This window comes from Zonotrichia albicollis, chromosome 1 (genome assembly GCF_047830755.1).
Source record: "Zonotrichia albicollis isolate bZonAlb1 chromosome 1, bZonAlb1.hap1, whole genome shotgun sequence".
In the NCBI taxonomy this organism is placed as follows: Eukaryota; Metazoa; Chordata; class Aves; order Passeriformes; family Passerellidae; genus Zonotrichia; species Zonotrichia albicollis.
Genome location: NC_133819.1, coordinates 49,868,204 through 49,889,350, shown reverse-complemented (window position 1 = coordinate 49,889,350; position 21,147 = coordinate 49,868,204). Strand labels below are relative to the sequence as shown.

Below are 21,147 nucleotides of genomic sequence, written 5' to 3'. Positions count from 1 at the left end.
TTCCTAACCTACAATGCACAGGAATATTTCCTTACTTGACTGTTTAGTGATCCTAACTTCTATGAGGGTGGCATATATGCCCCTTTTTTCTGGATGAGTTCTGCTGTAAACACAATCAGGCATACAGTCTCTTCTTTAAAACAAAAATCCCAATATATTCTATTGTTTTCAGGCCCCAAACTGCAAATTTTGAGTAGTGTGTAATGTAAAAATGGCACACATATGGATAATTCATAAACCTATGAGTTGTCAAAGTCAGAAGCAGTCAACCAGTTCTAAAAATGTCATTGATGTACATGATGTATTTCAGCCTAAAGGCTGAAAGTATCAGCAGCAATGGGTATTGGATATAAAACAGCCAGAGCAAAGCTGAGCCTATGGTCAGCCATGTGGAACTGCTTAAAGCCAATGCCTCTCCTCTGAAGGAGCTGGAATTGTCCCATTGAAATATGTTTTCATGGTTGTTTGATGCTTTGAATATCTGTAGTACCCAGTCTGTGAATAAAAGTGCTGCTCCAGTTGCTGGAAAAGGAAGCTTGATTAAACTTGTCAGTCCTACTGAAAGTTGACAGCTTTATTGTCTTTAGAGCTGTGGATAGCCGTGCACAGAGGTAGTGGGTGAAGACATCTGTGTCAAAATTGAAACAGTAGTATGCAGTTAAACTTAAAATCAGTCTAGGATGTACTGGAAGAGAAAAAAGGTTCTTGGCAGCAGCCAGAAGAAAGTTCAAGTTTTCAAATCTTACAGTATTTTTGGGGAGATACTTTCAAAATTCCCAGGTGTGTAAGTTTTGCTGTCTCCCTTCCTTTATGAAGACAGAACTAAGCTTATATTCAGCATTTTTTTTTCTTTCTTTGCTTTTGTGGACCTTTTTTCTTTTTCATTTTTTTAAACAAGCAAAGCAAATAGTTTCCAAGTATTCAATGTATATGGATAGTAGGATGAACAACAATATCCTGATGTCAAGAACAGCATATGCTTAATAAAGGGAGAAGATTTCCTCCAGTTGTTTTAATGTGTTGTGTGATTTTCATGTTTACCTTTTAGTGTTCAGAAAACTCATCTGGTTTGGATCCTTCTCCCTATTCTTTGTTTCTGGTATTATGGACAGCAAATGAACTCCCTAAAGCTCTTCTCTTTACACAGGAAATGATTGCTTGTGACTTTGACATCTTCCAGTTTTGCTATGGCTCCTTAAATTCCATTTCACCTTCTGTTTTGTTTAGTGCTTGTGTTCCAGTGGTAAAATTTCTCAAACTTAAATATTTAGACTAAGTTGTAAATCTGGTCAGCATCTTTGTTTTAGTCTTTCTATTTAGCTGTTGACGATATAACTTTAGTATTGCCTGCTTTTTTCCTTGGGTGTTTTCTTTTAGTCTCTTTTTTTTTTTTCCCTCTTAGGATAAGTATTAATTATATAAAGTTTGGGTGAGAGGTATTTTCAATTTTTCTTGTAGCATTTTTTGATCTGCTTACTTTGCTTACATAGCAGTTGCTGCCCTATCTGTGGCACTAAATTCTTTAAATGTACAGATAGTTATATTTTATCCATATTCACATGCCTGGGCCAAAGTATTTGCACTGTAGAAGGTGAAAGGAGGGACCTGAATAACTGAGAAGTGTCCAGGGGTTTTTTTTGTAATGGGACAGTTTTAGGACTGTGCAGCCACTGTGTGTTTGTACATGTCTTGCTTGAAGTTTCCCTACTGTTTGAAATAATTCTTTGTGCCGTGTAAGTGTGCGTGCTTCATAATTATTAGGTTGCTCCACAATTTCTGTGTGGTTAAATGAGCACTAGGGAAGGGCAGGTGTATATGGGGGTGTGGCTTTGTTCTGTACATTGAAATAATTTTATAGTATTGACAACTAAAATGTTGAAAACTTGATATTAACAGTAATTGAAGAGAATTAAGCACCTGAGCGGAAGGTGAATAGCCTCTTTAAAAGATGTTTTTCTTGTTGATTTTTAAAATAGTGTTTTTTCTTTCTGTTTCTAGGTTTTCTCAAATAATGATGAAGCCCTTATTAACAAAAAACTACCCAAAGAACTTCTGTTAAGGTAATTGTACATAACATTTTAAGGAGTTAAAACCTGAGGATTCTATGTTGATTATGGGTTTTACAGGCTATCAAGTGCTGTTCATTCTTTCTTAAATCCTCTTGAAATAAGTAATACACCTGATTTAGTTCTTGGAATTCTTGACCTTGTTACCTTGATTTGTTTTAATGTGTTCAAGTTATACTGTACCATGGAAGATGTAATTTAGTTGTGATTTTTGACTTGTATGTCAGAAAAAGAAATGAAATAAAATGACCATAAAACTTTGGTGTACCAAGTAGTCAGCTGTTCCACACTCTCAATGTTTTATATCCATCGGAAGAGCCTAATTCTCTAATGTAGCTCACACTCTTTGTACCATGAACTTTATTATAACAAAATAAAATAAAAATTCAATGACAGAGCTTCCAAAAAAGTCACTGCTCTATCTAAATAATAAAGTGAAAAACTCTATCTATTACCATTACTGCCAGTCTGTGTTGTATAAGGTAGAACCAACAGAGGGATCTTTCTTACTGTAGCCATTGGGTTACTCATAAATTTTATCAGCTTGCTGGTGTGTGAGTAGATCATCTTTGCAAAAGCTGCCTAGAAGACCAAGATCAGTAAGTTCAGCCCATGACTGGTGGATGTCTTCATGCTCTCATATGGTTGAAAGTTGATTTCATGCATAGAATAAGCCAACTGCCAAATGTGGAGCTATTGCTTGGTTGGATGTGGCCACTGCAGAGCTGGAACTGAACCAGGTCAGCAACGTCTTCTGTACCTACAGAGGGGATTTGTTACAGGCTAATCCTTAAGGTGAAAGGAAAAAAAAGGAAAAAAATATTTGGTTAGGATGGTGCAATTACAGTTTTTAGTAGTGGTGTTATTAAAATTGAGCTGATGATTTTTTTCTTAATATACTGAAGAGATGTTTGAGTCAGCTTGTGTGTATGTCGCTGCTTTAGTCTGATTTGAAGTGGAAGAATGTCTCAATGGTATTTTGCATCTTGCACTCAAAGAAAATGCTCCTGAAATCATTGTGACTATCACAGTGCTCTCGCAACAATATTTAAAAAGCAGACTGTTGTTAAAGGAATTGAATTTTAAAAGGCTTTTCATTTTTGTTGAGATCTATTCCATGTGGTGGCAGACTGTAGACTCTTGGAACTGTTTAGAAAATGTGATTAAAAGAGACGGTCACTTAAGGATGCCCTGAACAGGAATTCTCATACCTTTTGTTTTGTTGAACTCAATGTCACACATGAGCCACAAGATAAAAGTCAATGTAGGATGCTATCTCCTTAGCTAAAAATCATGACCTGCAAGCCCTTCTTTTCAAGCATTAGGACTCCCCAGTATTTATGGAAATTACTGTCCTTTTCACTGTTATGGATGCTAAGTATCTTGTAATTGTAATTTACTATAATTTGTTTATATGGTTTAAGTAGTGAAAAGTATCATGCACTGAGATAGTAAGAATCTCTTTTGGAGCATCTTTCCTAAGAGAGAGGCTGAGGGAGTTGGGTCTGTTCAGCATCAAGAAGAGATGACTGAGAGGAGCCCTCATTAATGTTTATCTGTACCTGAAAGGAGGATGCCAAGAGGATGGAGCCAGGTGCTTCTCAGTGGTGCCTAGCAATAGAACAAGAGGCAACATGTATAAACTGGGACACAGGAAGTTCCACTTGAATGTGAGGAAGAACTTCTTCACTGTGGGTGGCCGTGCACTGGAACAGATTGCCCACAGAGGTGGTGGAGTCTCCCTCAGTGGGGATGTTCAAGAACCATCTGAATGAAATCCTGTACCATGTGCTCCAGGATGACCCTGCTTGAACAGGGAGGTTGAACTGCATGACCCTCTGTGTTCCTTTTTAACCTGACCCATTCTGTGATTCTCTGATTTTAAAGAATTCAGCAGGAATAAAATCCAAACAAACAAGTCCAAGTAATTAGATTCTCCCAGTGGCTTAGCTGTTTGTTCTTATATTCAAGTTAGCTTTGTACAAAGCAACTTGAGGCTTATCTTGGATTTGAGGAAGTGGTGCAGCTAATCCCTGCCAGTACACTGTTACAGCCGTGTCTAAAGAAGCCTTTTGCATGGTTGAAAGGCTTTGTGGGGCTGGAACAAGAACATAAAATATCCCAGGCCAAGCATACACAGAACTGATTCAGCCAAGCATCTATTTTTTGTGCACAAGTGTCCTTTTTGCAATTGCATGGTGATTTACTAAAGTAGTGTTGCAGATGTAGCTGGAAGAGTTGATGATCTGAGAAACTGAACTGGGACTGTCAGCTTTCTCCATAAAGAACATGATGATCTCATGGGTCTGCTCTGCCAGAGAGAAATAAAGTGCATGTTTCATTATACCCACAAGACTGTGCTGATCACCAGGGTTTTGAAATGAAATGAAAGGAGAAGTGTGAGAGAGGTGCTCTGTAAATCTCCTTTTGAAATTGTACTGCTGCAGGGACAAACTCACAAGGCCAATGGCAGAGCATGTCAGAGAGACGGACATGCATCTATGCATCTGGGTTCTGATCCCTGCAGGATGTGGATGTCTAAGGAAGTTTCAGGGCACAGACCTGCCTGTCTAAAGCTTTATCAGTGGGGAATTTGTTTTATGAGCCTTCACCTAAAGGCTGTTGTTAGCCTGAGTCTGAATGCCTTTGGACTCCTGAAACATTATCTGTTCATGCTGCAACATGCTTTAAAATTGCCTTGCCCTATGGCAAGACAATGACAGGAGAGCTTAAATATTGCTGCACTAGGTGTAATTAATATTCTAATTGTTTTTCCTTTATTAGCTCTGCAGTCTACCTTTTAATTAAAAGGAGAGTAAACCAGTTGCAGTGGAAACATTTTGCTCAGAGAGCTGGAACTGAACAGTAAATACCACTGAAAGTGTTATCAACTGTACTTAGTTTGCTTCTTGCTTGTATCAGATATGTATGAAAGCTGTTAGCATTACAGCCCACTTTTAAAAAACCCTATTGGACTTGTGGAAAAAATGTAATTAATATCTTGTTACAAATACCGGAAATTAAATGTAAACACAATTTCTTCTATTTCCAGAATTGGTCTTGTTCTCATTTGCATGAAGTATTTAAATTTATGTAATCTGGCTATAACAAGCAGTCAGTCCCATTTTTTCCTCTAAAATTGAAAAACTTTTTCCTGATGGTAGGTTTAAAAAATAAAACCACTTTGAAATTTATTCATAGAATAGAGTTGCTATACTTGCATACTCTAAAGTTGAACAAAGTTATTGCTTGATCTTTTACTGCAGTTCATCATCATCATCACCATCACTTTTAATATTATGATTGCAATTACTAATGTAACAACCAGAATTATACTGGAAGGTTTTCAAGCCAGTGTCATGTCTGTTGCACATTTTCTGTGGAGTATCTAGTGTGCTTCTAAGTAAATGGTTGAAACCCTGAACTTCCCAAGCACAAAACTTGTTTGGAAGGATAAGAAGTGAGAGATTATTTGTTTTTTCTCAAGCAGACTCAGATAACTGGGCAGAGGAGGAGGAGGATATCTGATTAAATGGACAGTGGTGCTTTTGAAGAAGACCCTTGTTTGGAGGGGCCAGTTATATTTTGAGGTTGGTGGTATAGCTGGAGTGGAGAAAGGGAGGTATTTAATGTGTAACTTTTTCTGGTTTATGGACATTCATTTTTATTTGTAATATTGGAGTATATTTTTACCTGTGAAAGAAATGGTCTGCTTCTAAAAAAACTTTTTTGGAGTATTCAGGCTAAAGGAAAAATTATCATCCCTGTTAGCTGTTGAAGTGCTTTTAGTTTGCCAGTTGGCAAGGAGTGCTCATTCCCCTCTACTGTTACATATTGCAAGAGTAAAAGGCTGAATAAATGCTCATTTGTATGATGTTTAAGAATTGTGTGGTGGTATTATAAATTGTGCAATTGAAACAGGTTTGGGATGATTGTAGCTTTTTTTTGTTGTTGTTGTTGTTAACCTATATGTTTATGAGAAAGTGTCAATTGAATAACCAGGACATTCATTGTAGAATTGAATTGGTGTCTGAAATTCATAAACACTGACCTGTCATCAGAACAATGAGAAATCAAGTCAGGCTAGTACAATTTTAGTGGTAACTTTACTAGTAAGATCTCACTGCCTTAAATCGCCTCCTGTTTGTTTGTTTTGGGTTTTTTTTAATTGCTGGGGAAAAACCCTAAAACAGTGGATTATTACAGTTACAGTGTGCATTTGAAAATAAATTGAAACCAAAAAAATGAAGTCTATGTAATTAATGTTAGAATGTCCTGATTTTTTTTGTTTGGCTTGATAAAAAGTAACCAAGCACTTTTGAAAAGGCAGATACAGCCAGTTCTTTTGGCATGTAGAAAGATGAGAAACATTTGTTGATTTGTATTTTACCTACTAATGCTCTGTGAAAACTGTAAGTTTTTTTACAAAAGTAGTAAGCTTAAGGAGCAGAGATGTTTGTCCCTTTCAGCTGCTTAAACCATTTTCAGTTCCTTTCTGCCTACAAAGTACCAACTTCATAAATTATACCTCAAATATAGAAAGTATTGTGAGTTCTGTTGTAAGCCATACTTTTTGGGTGCATGTACTTAAAAGTAGATCTTTGCTATCAGTCTCAAAATTTGAGTGGTCAATCAGATTTAGAAGAGGAAAAGTAAAGTTTTGGGACTGAAATTAGGAGAGGAACCCAGGAGTGGCATTCCAGCAGCAGCACTTCTTGGAGGCAATAATATGCAGCTTGAGAGTTGAAGTTTTCATGTAATAAAGTTTTGGTGAAGTTTTTCATTATAATAAAGTTTTCATGTTTCTGTTTTTTGTTTTTATTACTGTATGCTGCTTTTTGCTGAGCTTTTAGTGTGTTCGTTGCTGTGGAGAAAAAGTTACTGTAAGCTTAAAACTGGTGAAGTCAAACATAGTATTTGATAGATTTGAAGTGATGCTTTACCATCTGTGTGCTTAACTGTGAGGAAAATAGAAAAGACATACAGCAAAGGCTACAATAAGAAATTGTCCTAATGCCATGGGTATTTCTTAGCTAGGACCTGGAGGTACTTGGATGGCCCACAATTGCTGTAAACTTTGGCTGCTGTATCTTAGCATACAGAGTACTGACTAGTGAGTCAGAGACCTGAAAAATATAAACCTTTTGTCTGGAGCAGTTCTTGGTTGGTAAGATTTTTGTAAGCAGAAAACCAATATATGTGTTTTGAAGGGGAAAGGAAAAAACAATCTGTCATCTCAGACATGATTCATTTTCCCCTCCACAAGTATCTGTATAATTAAATAGGGAAATATTTCACCCTGAATAGCTGAGATTGTTGCTTAGTGTTTGACAGTCTCAGGGAAACAGTCCAGTTTTATAATGCACATCCAATCTTTTATTTTGATTTTAGAGTGTTTTGCAAGTCTTCAAAGTCCTCTATAGTAGTCTGCCAAACAATTACCGTTAAACTGTTTAGAATTAGAAAGAGCCAAATTGATGCAAGTATGTAAACTATTCACAGATTTTAAACTGAAGGGATTCTATTTCTTATGAAAGTAAGACTTCTCTTCTGTATATTTCACAAACCTATGGTTTTTGTAAAGCAAATCCTAATATTGCCTCATAACAAGTAATTTTCATTAAGTCTTTTAATTTAACCTGCCTGAAGTACATCTGTCCAAACAATTAGTGCAGAGCAGCACTAATTCACACTATTCAATATGGTGTGAGTATCCTTTAAATATTTGCTAACTAGAAATGTGGAGACTAACACTGACAAGAAGCAAGCAGGAACAATGCAACAGATGACAGCATAATAGCAAATCCTGACTCACTTCTGTGGAGTCATATGTTCATTTCCAGTGGTCCTTACCTCCCAAAAAGTGATCAGAAATTACATTGAGTAAATGATCTGAATGAGCCACAGGCACAGGTCATGAACAAGATAAAGCCTTTGGAAATTGGTTAAATATTTTGATCTTTAGCTAGAAAAACAACAGAATTATAATTATTTTCGGACTATATAAGATATACAGGGTTCTTTCAGAATCCTTATGTACTTTGGCAGCAATTTAAAAAACAATATCACATCACATTATCAATGCTATTTTTGTTATAACATGATTTATGTAATGTTACAATGTATAGTCAGTTTCTCTGTTCCTTCAGACTTCAAGGTAGTGTTTGTAATTTCAAATACACACAGACAATGCAGTAAGTTGCAATTTTCTCATTAATCAGCTTTTTAAAGAAAAATTTCCTTTTATTCTGAAGAGGGATAGTGTTCTAAAACTTCCCAGTGACTTCTCTCATGTTCAGGACAGAATTTGGGCTCTGCCTGAAGAAAATGAAGGCTTAATCAATGCTTGGTGGTCAGTATACCCCCTTCAGAATGTGGAGAAGGTCTCATGTTGACCTTTCTTTTACATTGCTACATGCATTGTTTGTCTGCTTATGAAATTCTTACCAAGATCAGTTCCAGATGCAAGTTTATATTTTTCAGTTCTTTGCCTCACCAGTCGGCACTTTGTATGCATTTTCTGCCTTCTTTGTATGACATACTAAACATTTGTAAATGATTATATGAACAATTCAGTTTGAAATTGGAGTAGGTAGCTGCCATCCTCTATTTTGTATTTTTAAGTGATTTGGTTTTGTTCACAAACAAGTGCCAGTGTAAGCTCAAAAAGGAATGTTTTGGGCAGCGATATTTCAGATGGAATTCCTTTAAAAATGTGAGTGAGAGGCTTGAAGTACAGATGCAGAAAATTTCACACTAGTGCTCTTGTATACTGTGTTAATGAGGAAGAGGAGGTGTGGAAATGGAAGTGGGCTTTTATTGTGTCAAGGTGCTAAGTAAACTTTGTGAATTTTGAAAAGCAAATATTTTCTTTAATGTTTCTGCTTGAGGCTTCCTTATAAATGAAGTGCTTTGGCTTTACTTGGTTCAAGTTACAAGTATTATCTCTCAGTAAGAACATGCTTGTGATAAAGGATTAGTCACACTGGAACAAACAAAACAAAAGTAAATAAGTATTTGAAGGAGGAGTAACAGCTGAAAGGAATATAGCAGTGATTTTCACAACCTTTGGAATTGTACTTTACCATTTATTTTGTTTCATTTTTTCTTTTATTTGCTACTAAACCTTTCTTAGGAATCTCATATTTAGTGATGACTTAAGTCAGTGTAGGGCTTTATTTACCTTGAAACTGGAGTTTATTTAAACTCAGTCTCTTAATTTGCTCATTATCAGAACTAAATGTTCAGAAGTATTAGTGATATAGTGCAGTCTGGTTTTTATATGTAGGCAGAGGGGGAAATGTTCTTCCTCACTTCCATGTGAAAAGTGCCATCGAAGAACAAAAAGGCAGTCAAAAGATACTCTTGCTTTCTAAAAAGAAAAAAAAAATTCTTAAATATTGATACTAGACAGTTTAAATAGAAAACCATACATAAAAATACCTGAGACTTTTTTGTCTGTAATTCATGAAGTACTTACAGAAGAGGTGAACATTATTATCTGTGTTTTCATGATGCAAACACAGACATCAGGAAGAGAAGTCTTTTGTTAAAGGTCATCCTCCAGGCCAGTAGCAGAGCTACAGTTTGGATCAGATCTACTGAATCCTACTCCAGCAACTAACCAAGGCACAGAACACCTGTGGTTTATGGAGCGTCCCTAAACTGCATGTCACCAGTGCATCATGTTATTTATCCACTTCTCTAGCTTGGCACTAATGTGCAGGGTGGGTATGGTGGATTTTTGGCTGCTTGGTGCCCAGATTATAATCCCTTCACTCCTGAGAAAAAAGAGACTGTAGGATAGTTGGAATGGCCAGTGGGTTGTATTAGGGCTGTGGGCTGCAATTTAAACCACTATGAACTAATCATTAGGCTGACTGCTTTTATTTAGTAAGATGTGTTCTAGTTGCCAAATTTGTACTTCATAAAATCACTTCATAAAAATAAAATCTATATTAAAAAATTATAGACTAGCTGAGGCTGGAAAATTAAACAGAACTGGCCCTTTTTGAATTTATCATTGGGCATTTTGTTTCAGATACTGAGTGTATCTGAAAAGGTTGCTGTTGTGTTGTTATATTTGATCATACTTTACAAATAAATGAAACTCATTTTCAAAGCATGAATAATAGGATCCACTTGTCTTGCAAGTAACATGTAGACCATAAAAGGTTAGATGCTGTCCTTTCTAAAATGAATCCAGAAAAGCTGATTTCTGTTGCAATGGAAAATAGATGTCAGACATCCTGTAGTTAGCCTAGTATTTTGCATTTGCCAATACTTATGTCAATGTTCTGTAGTAATAAGTACTTTGGTGAAAGAAAAGGAGGTTTGGCTTGTAAAGAAGTGGTTTTTGCATTTTTACTGTAAGACTTTCTATGGAGATCACCTGAGAAAGATCTGAGTTGTTTACAAGTGGAAACAGCAGAGTTAAATTACTGGAGAGTTTTGGAGCACATAACAGAGTTCCTAGTTGAAGTGCTTTACTTTACAAAATATCTCATCCACAGTGAAAATGGGTTTGTTTTAATAATTGACCTGCGTTAGATGAGTCAATGTGAGCTTTGTGTAGCAATTGGTGTTCCTCAGCCTTTTGCTATTGAAACAGTCCTGGCAGATAATATACTTGTTTTTTTATAGAGAATAGTCAAATTTCTTAAGATTTAAGTGTGCCTCGCTGTTTATCTTTCCAGGACAAGTGTTATTTCATAGTTTTATTGAATGAGGTATTACAGGATTTAGCTGCAAAGTTGGTGAAGTTCAGAAGTACACTAGCATTAACTTTGCTAATTTAATAATATAAATAGAAGTTTATTTGTTGAACTTAATATTCATTAAAGATTCTGCTTTTCTGAATTAAGGCTATGAGTTATTTCTCTTACCTGTATGTTTTCTAGCATATTTTTATTCTAGTGTTTGTACACACTCTTGGACTACACTTAACCATGAGATGCCTCATACCTCAGTAGGATGTTTGGAAAAATGGAGGACAGAAGATGAAGAGAAACCTTCCATGTATAAAGATTTGTGAATATGGTTTCTATCTGCTAAGTATGACATTTTAGAAGAAATAAAAGACAGGTTTCTGTGATGGTTATCAGACTTTGCCACTATGTGTGTTCAGACTCAATTAGTGTTCACAAATAGTGAACTAAGAGTGTCTGATGCCCATCTCCACTGTTGCTTGGGCATGCATGGAGAAAATGCTGAGAAAAACTACTAAAAAAAGGAAATCAAAGCTGTGGAAGCTGTACTTTGTCTCCCTGATACTTTTTCCATGCACATAGGTTTTATTCCTCCGTATTCACACTTTAGTGTGAACAGATTTGCTATGCAAGGAATTGTACAAGTCAGTAGGAAATCCATAGTCTAAAGTGGGAAAGACATAACAGATTTGTTGTGTGCATGTTTTGTAACAACTGGACAATGTGGCAAAGTTGAAAGGATCTTCTAAGCAAGTTATCTACTTGATGTGCTGTCTTAAGTGAGATATTTCTCATCCTTATTACTTTGGTTTTCATTTTGATAAAGTTTGTTATTGTCCTTGTGTGCAAAGCCACTATAAATATAAACAGCATGAAAATCAAAAGTTCTGGTTGTGGAATTCCATTCACAAGTCAGTTGTAAACAAACCCATATCTTAGGTTTTTAATGAAGGTTTTAGAAATTACCTGATGTTTCTGTCATACCAAATTCTGGGTCTAAGGCCAGAATTTCTAGGAAGTAAAGTATCTATGTGTGATACTCACTGCATGCATCTCATTACCCATTTTTTATCAATCCTTATAGCATTGTATCAAAATATCTACAATGAGTAATTGCTGGGGTATTACTTCAAAAGCTTATTCTTCATGTGATCAAGTGTGGAAGGGTCTTACAAAAGCAAGAGAGAAGCAGTTTGACTCTTGCACAAATTCATCTCTTCCTCTGTAAGAGGTACACTGTACAGTGTTGGGGTTTTGAGAAATAGCTTGTTTCTTTCTGTTGCCCCTAAGGGAAGGAAACAATGTTAGGAGTCAGCTGTCTCTGTGTTTGGAAAGACGTTGGGCAGTCTATTTATAGCACAAGAGAAAAAAAAAAAAGCACATGTGGAAATACATGGGAAGATGCTGGAGACTGTAGATAACCACTTCCTGTCAGCAGAACCATATAAATTGAAGTGAAAGTGTCTCAAAAAAGTGACCTAGAAGGTCTGTGGCCCTCTTATGCTGAGTTTTGGTGAGTCTTGAGTATCAAGCAAATTCCAGAGTAGGAGCATTTGAATCCTAACTGCAGCACTTTTAAGCAGGCAAGAAATGGGTGAGATTCTGTAAGGTTCTTGTCTGATGCTGTGTCAAAAAGGCCTGAAATGGCTTTGAAAATGGGGATAATGAAATCATACTTCATGTCTGTGTACAGCCTTGATGATACTAATTAATGCTGCACATGCTTCTGATGTCTACGTTTGAAGAAGCATACTGAAAAAGTAATGGGCAGAGAAAAGGAGATTTAAAGAACTGAAGTAAAACAACTGTTAAAATAGGAATTGAAGATGACATAATAAGTGACTTTTAAACTTGGTGAGGATAAAGTATGAACTGCTAAAGCACTCTTTAATTTGGTGAAGAAAAGTAGAAAACAGCATAGAGCTGGAAGTCAGACATTCACCTTGGAAATAAGGGAAACATTTTGACAGAGTGATTAACCAGTGGAACAAACTACCAGAGAAGGTGATGATTTTCCGCGTCTTGAAGACTTTCAAATAAAGAATAGATCCTTTTCTGTAAGTTAGGCTTTAGCCAAATGCTCATTTGCCATGAGGGAGTTGGGGAACTCTGAGCTTGTACAACTCTTTGTGCCTTTGGCATGAAGCTGATGTGTGCTGCAGGGACTGTTAACATTGAAAGGTCTCCAAGGCCAAACTCATGAGGCACGTGTCCAGAGTGGTGTGTGCCTGGGGATGAAAAGGCTTGAAGGGCTCCAAGTGTTGGTAAGTGTATTTTCCTTCTTGAGCTCAATACAGGCGAACTATGGAGAATTGAATAGCCTGGGACACTAGAGCTCAGACCGCATGATCCTAAATGTTACTGTGAATTTATTAACTCCATTTCCATTTCCTTGTGTTAATACATGCCAAAGACTGAAGTGGAAATGAATCCTGCTGCTGGCTGCTTCCACCTACGTAGCTGTGGTCATAGAGGACAGAAGTGCTATACAACCAGCAGCTGCCCTGCTTGGTAGTTTTTTCCACTTTTTAAAATTGCGAGTGTCTGCTGATGGTCCTTCACCCAAATGCCAGACAATGTCACTGTCTGTTCCCATCTCATTTTGTTGGTTGCATTTAAAGTCTTTAAAGAGACTCTGAAGTCTTTTAAAGACTTGAAATGGCTTTAGACCTCAGAGTCTTGTGCCTTCTTGACCAGTTTTCCTGACTGGCAAGGATTTGCTGGGAATTCTGTGGGACTGCAAGGAGACAAGCAAGTGACATGTTAGTGGTACACATGAAAGACTGTATTGTGGAGGGTAAATAAATAGAAAAGCATGGAAAAAAGTGTTTTCAAGCACATATGCAAGATGCTTCTTTGGAATTATAAAGGCATTTACTTACTGGCATCTCTTGCCTATTGTACTGTATATAAGTGAAGGGTAATAATTGTGCTTCTGATTGCTGGCAATGCATCTTAATGTTGTTACCTGTTTTGATGGGGACAGCTTGGGCTGCCTTGCAGGAAAGGTTCTTCTCTAGAACAAAACCAAAAAAACCCCTAAAAGCATCACAAATATTTACACTTGCTAAAATATTTCTTCTCTTAATATAGAATACCCACTTCCAATTTTTAACTTTTTGAAAAGTCACTTCATACAGAATGAAGCAAAAATAAATACATCTGTTCTCCATTTGGTTTTAGTTTAACTTTTTTTTTAGCAGAAATCCTGCATCAGCGTTAATCTCTTAACAGCAATAAACAATGAAACGTGAAGATAGACTGCCAGACAACTCAAGAGTGGTGGGGGTATATAAAAACCCTTTCCTTAACATTTTACAGTTTCCTCTGTTGTTTGTTATTTTGGTAGAACTGGATACCTCACTTCTAAAGCATGTCACATTCTTATTTAAACAAGAGTATTGTGTCACAAGTTCTTTCATTTTACAAATAGCATGGAAATCTGTCTTTTGTGCTTCTGTAAATCTGAGATAACCCTCAGGTTCCACTCTCACAGTGGTTCTGTGAGGAAGCTTCTGCAAGTGAGGGAGCTTTTGCAGCTCTCTCTTGTGTAATCTTGACAATCTCATCTGCTGACATTTCCCTCATGGTAGGGAGAAGGTGATGTCAGAAGAGGGTTCCTGGTAGGGTGCTGATATTTATGCTGCTCTTAAAAGAGAGAGAACACTTTTCAGTGTTACCTGAACAGTCCAGCGATTTTCTGAGCACATTATGTACTGTGTGCATTCAATGCTGCTAAGTTTCCTGAAGTGGACAGGCCTCAGAAAGGATGTTCAAATGTCAAAATAGATGCTATCAAAATAAATGTTATTGGCAGGATTTTATAAACTGTTTCATGGCTTCTGAAAACATCTTTCCTTCTGTTTGCTTGACTGTTAGTTTTTTTGAGAAAGTATATTGCTCTAATGTAAAGAAGAGAAGAAAAACTTTCCAGGTGTCGAATGAAATATTGGAAGACTACTATCTGAAGTGATCATAATAAATGTCCAGAAGGTTGTTATGTTTAAGAAGTACTTTCATTGCATTTTTAGCTCTTACCACAGCTAAAACAGTGCTTGAGATGTAGGCATCCATTTTGAGCTCTAGCTTCAGATTTGCATTTGAAAAACATTAAACAGAATGTTACATGATTAAATTCCACATCTCTTACCAATTGTTTGCTCCTCAATGTTAACATCTAACTATAATATGAAATTGTTCTTATGAGTGTTCATGATTTTGATCACTGAAAAAGTTCCTTGGCAATCAGGTAGCAGTTTATCAGTGAATTACAGGAACATCTTTCATATATTTTATAGCTTTCATTCCCAGTAATAGGAAATTATTTTTAATGGGATCTATATTTTATGATTAAGCTAATTATTTCTTTTTCACTGAGAACATTCTCTGAACCAGTTTCGTTGGTGCTTGGAAATAGTATTTAGCAAAATTCATTTTGACAGTGAAAAATTTCTTTCTGTAAACTATTAGAGTTGACAAACCTGAGAAATTGGTTCCCTGATCAGAATAGTAAATCTGAATTTTCCGCTGTAGTTGTCTCTTGTAGAGTAAATTTTTTAAAAAAAATTAGACTTGGTAGTCCCTGTGAATCCTTTCACAAATTTGGGTCATTGTCCCTTGTATTAATACTTAGATTCTTGAACTTGGATTTATCTATGTGTTATCTGTTTCTTACTCTTCACCAACCTCTGAAATTTTCATCAGTATTTGTGTAAATGATTTCTTTAATTGTAACACAATTAAAGGAATATAAGCTAGTTTCTCTGAATTAAGAAGAAAAAATTATCTGTTATAGTAGGGAGAGGGAACAGAAAATAGATTTTCAGAAGCAGCACCTGCTGGGTTCTCATATGTTGGTGTTGACTGTCTTTAGATGATAGCTATGATATTATTCTGTAAGTCTCAATAACCAAAAATAATTTGGTAAAACACTCATATAGCAGTTAACCTGTTTCTTGTGTAACTGGTGTCTTTCCATAGAACCAAAGAACATGAATACATACAGTAGTTGGAATTTATAATTAAACATTTTAATTGTAGTTGTTTCCCTTTCTTTCTAGAATATTTTCTTTCTTGGACATAGTTACTTTGTGTCGCTGTGCACAAGTTTCCAAGGTATGTATTTCTCTTGGGTTTTTTTGTTGTTCCCTATGCCATTCTCTTAATTACATCCAAATCATGGGATTCATTGCTATCTGCTTCCTGTTAAAAAAAAAAAAATTCGCAGTCTCTTAGCTTATTAAAGCAAATAAGCAGCAGTCCCAGTTTTGTACGTAGATGTGGGCTTGGATGCTGTGTCTGGGAGTTCTGGCTAAAGGCTGTGGAAAAGATATCCAGTCCTGTTTGCTCTGTATCTGGAGAAGGAATAAGCCCAGTTTGGCATAATGGCATTTGCTTTTTATAAAACATGTGGCTATATAACGCTATTTTTCAGGTGTAATTGCTGCTTAAAATTCCGTGTAGTTTGGTTAATGTGCACCATGTGTCTAAGAAGTAGATCCATCATTTTCTTTCCAAGTACAAAAGTAGATGGATGTTAAGTAGATGGGCTACTAGTGGAGGAAAAAGGTACATGCAAGATATTAGTGAAAGCATGTTAAGTTTTTGTGTTTAGCTTGTCTTCATTTTTTCTTCTTGAAATAAAATGAATAACACTCCATTTCTACATCAACTGCATACAATCAACTATATTGTTATACAACATAAATGAACTTAATTTCATATTTTTCTTCCTCCTCTTACAGTTGAGTTTGGTTTGGGATTTAATTGGTTGGTTGATTTAATGTGTAATTGTGTAATTGTTTCATTCTTTACCCATATCACTCTGTCCTGCAACTTCAGTAAGTCTTGTAAGTCAGGTAGCATCACGTTTCATCTAAAACCTATAAAACTGCATAAGAAACTGCAAAGTGATTGAATAAATTCTATCTTTCTCTGAAAACTTGTCAGTTGGATATGGTATTCTTTTTTTCTCATTTTCTGCACATATCTGTGTTTCTCTGGCTTCTTAATTCTGCTTTACTTTGAACAACTATTGCTTTGACAGTGAAGGACAAGCTCTCAAACATGTACATGTAACTTAGCAGATGGAAAGGAAAGCCCTTATCCTAATAGTGGAAAGTCAGCAGTTTTCTGAATGGTTTCTGTTTTCTCAGAATAGTAACTAGTGAGGTTGAGGAACTGTGGTTTTATTGAAAGGAATCTCATCTGCAGCTATTTTTTTTTCCATTTAGATGTAGCAAAAGTAACTAATTAGAAGACTTTACAAAAGATTTTTAAGAGTGGAGACAAAAGATTTTTAAGAGTGGAGGGTTAACTCTTTCTGTGTACGTGCTTCGCATTTAATATCTTGCTTTGCCATATGTTTTGTAGCCACAAGTTAACCTTTGACGTATAATCAATTTAGGAGATTTGAGATTAATTTCTTCAAATTCAATGTTTTTAACTATGTATGAGTACTAATATCTACAATTTTTTTCAAATGCTACCTGAAATTGTCAAGTTTGTAATTGCATTACTGAGAGGAAAATGAAGGGAGCAGGCAGTGGCAGTAATAAATAAACTTTATTTGTTTTCTGTAGGCATGGAATGTTTTAGCTCTGGATGGAAGCAACTGGCAAAGAATAGACCTCTTTAACTTCCAGACGGATATAGAGGTTAGTGTCTTTTTTCATTTTTAGGGTATTTTTTATTCCAATTGAGATGTTGAAGAGCATAGCCCATTTCGAGTTCCCTGCATACTGTGCTTGTTTTCACACATTTTAAAGACTAAGATCACAAAAATAGCACTGTGAAGGAGCAAATGAAAAAGAACTCTGTATTTGCCTTTTTTTTTCCTGGATGTGTGTTTCAGTTTTGGTTGCCAGCTGTGTATCAGATGATTTTCATATATCATATACATATAAGGCTCTAGAAATTCAAGCCTGCTCATTTCCAGAAAGGAAAGGTGTAAACGGTGCCTCTGGATGGAGTGAGATTCTTGGAATTGCTTTTACAATCTAGAGGGTAGTTTTGCTAGTCCCAAATCCTTCTATGAGGGGGCCATCTAGTGCTGGAAGCTCACTGGGCACTTGGCTACAGCATTTGGAGATTGAAGCATTAAAATGCTGGACAACTTTTCTTACTGCAGGCTTGCCTAGATTTGATTTGTGTGTATCTGATTACCATTTTATGACCATTTGTTTCATAAGGTTTAAACCTTGTGTGAATGCAGGAACATGTGAAATAAAGTCCTTTCCAGTGTGAAATGAAAGGTTTAAGGGCAAGCTTGTCTTCTGTAAGAAAAACATGTCTGCATTAATGCTATTATAGATGTACATAACAAAATAAAATATGACATCTGAAAATGAAGAAAAAAAATTTGTGGGGAACAAAAATTCCTTGATTCAGTCTGAACTGCTTTATTATTTGTTGATACAAATTAAATGTAGACTACAATAATAGATTTGCTTCTGTATTTTATGTTTTAACTACTTAGTTGCATGAATAAAATCCAGATGTGTTTCATTTGCTGTATTTTGCTAACCATGTACAAACTGTTCCTAAAGTTTTACAGTAACATAGAAAGTAAATTTTTTTCACCACTCTTTTAAAACTTTATTGCCCACTCCTGTGCTCTGCTTGCCTTAAACAAGAGGATCTTGCAGAGGTAGGAGAAAGATTTTTGGCATCTGCCACAATCTAAATGTGGCAAAGAAGACTTGGAGCTTTAATGTCATGTTTTCAGTTGCCCTTAATCTTGTGTTCCTCATTTGCTAAGAAATAAAGTAAAACCCCACAGGTCTGCAGTCCTTCCTGTTGAAAGGCCATTTCTGTGTTTGCAGTCATTTTGGTGTTTAGAAACACAGAATTGTATTTTCAAGTTTTCAATATTTTTGTCCTATATTTTACCTAGTGGTGTTGCCCTCTGAGATGCTGAGATATTTGTAACATGGGATTCAGGAGAAGGAATGAAACTAAGTTATGATGTCCTGTTGCTATAAAAAGCTGTTGTGGTTTGGAGCAATTCAGTTACTTCAGTATATTGTAATTAAGTACATTTGTAATACATAACTCTTAAATTTACTCATAAAAGTGTGTTCAGCAAGAAATTATTTCACAAATCTCTTCAACGAAGGAGTTTGACATTTGGTGTCTAAGAACTCTTTTTAGCTGTTTTAGTATCATATTTTTTTGTCTGTGAATTTAGGACAGGTAAAAGTTCCCAACTATAATTGGCAACTTTGTGCTTAGTTGGACGTTGTGCTGATTGGTGATTTTTTAGTCACTACTTCATCTGAGAATATCAAATTATGAAAAATTAGGTTTTGTGAAACTTTATTTAAGACTTCCCATGGTAGAGAATAAAGTGGGGGAGGGACCCCTATAAAAAGGTGTTTTTTTAAATCAAAAATGTGTGATCTTGAATTTAAACATACCTTATGATTTCTTGGTATGTGGAACTAATTGTAAGCTGGAGTAGGTTGAAAAACTAGTTTTTTTGAGTGAAAAATTATTCAAACAGCTAATTTGAATGCTGAATTCAAACAACATTTGAATGCACAAAAGTTGTCCTCTTTAGCATGCTGGATTTTGGAAGGTTTTACATGATTAAAAAAATAAATGAGTTTGGGAAAACTTGGGAAAACTTTCTTTGAATAATTCTTTAGGATTTGGCTTTTTTCTGCAATGTAAATTGAACTTGCATCATATATTATTCATTGAAGAAGTTATTCTTACAGTAAAGGTATTTGGCCTTTGCTGAGAAATAATACTGATTAATTGAAAAGCTTAAAAAAATTAAACCAGATTTTCAGTTTCTTTGTTTTGGTGTATATTCTTTGGAGTGATAAGATAAGCAATGTTGCTTATGGACCAAGAAACAAGCTCTGATAAGAAAATATTTTCCCATAGTGATGGCCAGGACGGTAGTATTAGAGAAGGACAATAAAATGTAACAACATGACAACAAAAAATCCACTGGCCTGTAATTCTACACATATTTCTTCTTTCAAAAAATAAAGGGAGAGGAAAAAATGCACAGTGCTATTAGGGATTAGTCCTGTTGTTGCTGCTCCCACCAAGGTGTTTGGCACCTTTCAGTTGCAAGCATCCCTGGGCAGGAGCTGTGAAACAGGGACTTGCTGGAGGCTGTTGAGTGGCTGGGACCCTTGAGGAGTGGCCAAGCCTCCCATTGCTCCTCTGGGGCAGTTCCCTACCCATCTGAGAAAACTTGAAGATCATTTTAGTCATCTTAATGGGTAGGGTCTGCTGTGACAAAAAGTCGAGCTGTGTGTGATTGAATGAAAAAAAAGAAGAAAGAATTAATATTGAATTGAATAGTACCTGAGTGTGAGTGGAGATTCCCAACAGGTAACTATTCTTTCTTAAAGCAGAAAAAGAAGTTCAAAGAGTTACAGTTCTTAGTATAGTGGGGTGTAGCTGGTCTAGTCTTAACTCCTGGGATTTTTAATTTGGTTAGAGTATTGTGTCAGAATAAAACTCAGCTAAATCTTCCTTTTATTTGGTTTAAGGGTCGTGTTGTGGAAAATATATCAAAAAGGTGTGGTGGCTTCCTGAGACAGCTTAGTCTGAGAGGATGTCTTGGTGTTGGAGACTCCTCTTTAAAGTAAGTAAAATCCTTGATGGAGACATCACTTGTTTCCTAATGTGTGCACCAACTGCAATTGGATTACTGTTATGTCTGTTTGTATTTCTGAGTCCTTACTGATGAGCAAAGTGGGATATTTAGGTAAGTACTAAATATCTTAGTATTGACTAAATGAGACATCAGTTTGAGATCAAAATGTAGCTTCTGTGATTTTCTGGCAATGAACTAAGAAATGAAAGCTTGGGCTTTTCAGAAGCGTGGCTTTTTCTTTCACGAGGATTATGTTGATATTGCTTCATTTTCAAGTGGTTAAAATGTTTTCAGACTATACTCTGGCTTCCTTCAATAGTCATAGTATCAAGATTGGTGGTCATTTTATTGTTTATCATCTAGTCTGGACAAGAGGTGACCCTAGAAATAGGAGGAAGGATAAAGACTGGTACCTACATTGAGTGCCTTCAAAATCAGGAAAGATCTGGAATTCTTGTCTGGGTCAAAATAAGAGCAGGCAGGCGACAAGAGCATCGTGGGAGGCTCTAGAGAGGACAGTGACCCTTCTTTTACACAGGGTATGAACTGAACTGTGCAGTTTGGTCCCAGAAGAATGTTTGAATCCATATGAGCTTTTTCCAATGCAAACTGTTTAGCCAGGTTATTGTGGATATTTCTGTGAGTATTTAAACCCTAAGATCCTACCTCCAGCTGGAGGTGGGGCACCAAAAGTCCTTTAGGGCTTAAATAACATTTGGAGGAAGTCTTGGGGTCTGGCTTTTTGCAGTTATGC

General features: G+C 36.1%; 1 protein-coding gene across 3 annotated transcripts in view; it reads left to right on the top strand.

The window, feature by feature from the left end:
• Positions 1 to 21,147, top strand: part of FBXL2 (F-box and leucine rich repeat protein 2) — a 53,026-nt gene that overhangs the window by 12,058 nt on the left and 19,821 nt on the right. For 2 of the 3 annotated variants that reach the window (XM_074541132.1, XM_014266238.3), the window contains exons 2-5: positions 1,999 to 2,060; positions 15,835 to 15,889; positions 17,356 to 17,430; positions 20,287 to 20,381. In XM_074541132.1, the coding sequence (XP_074397233.1) occupies positions 1,999 to 2,060; positions 15,835 to 15,889; positions 17,356 to 17,430; positions 20,287 to 20,381 (287 nt within the window). Of the gene's footprint in view, positions 1 to 1,998; positions 2,061 to 15,834; positions 15,890 to 17,355; positions 17,431 to 20,286; positions 20,382 to 21,147 lie in introns of those variants that run through there. The other variant, XM_026792711.2, reaches the window with a different exon arrangement.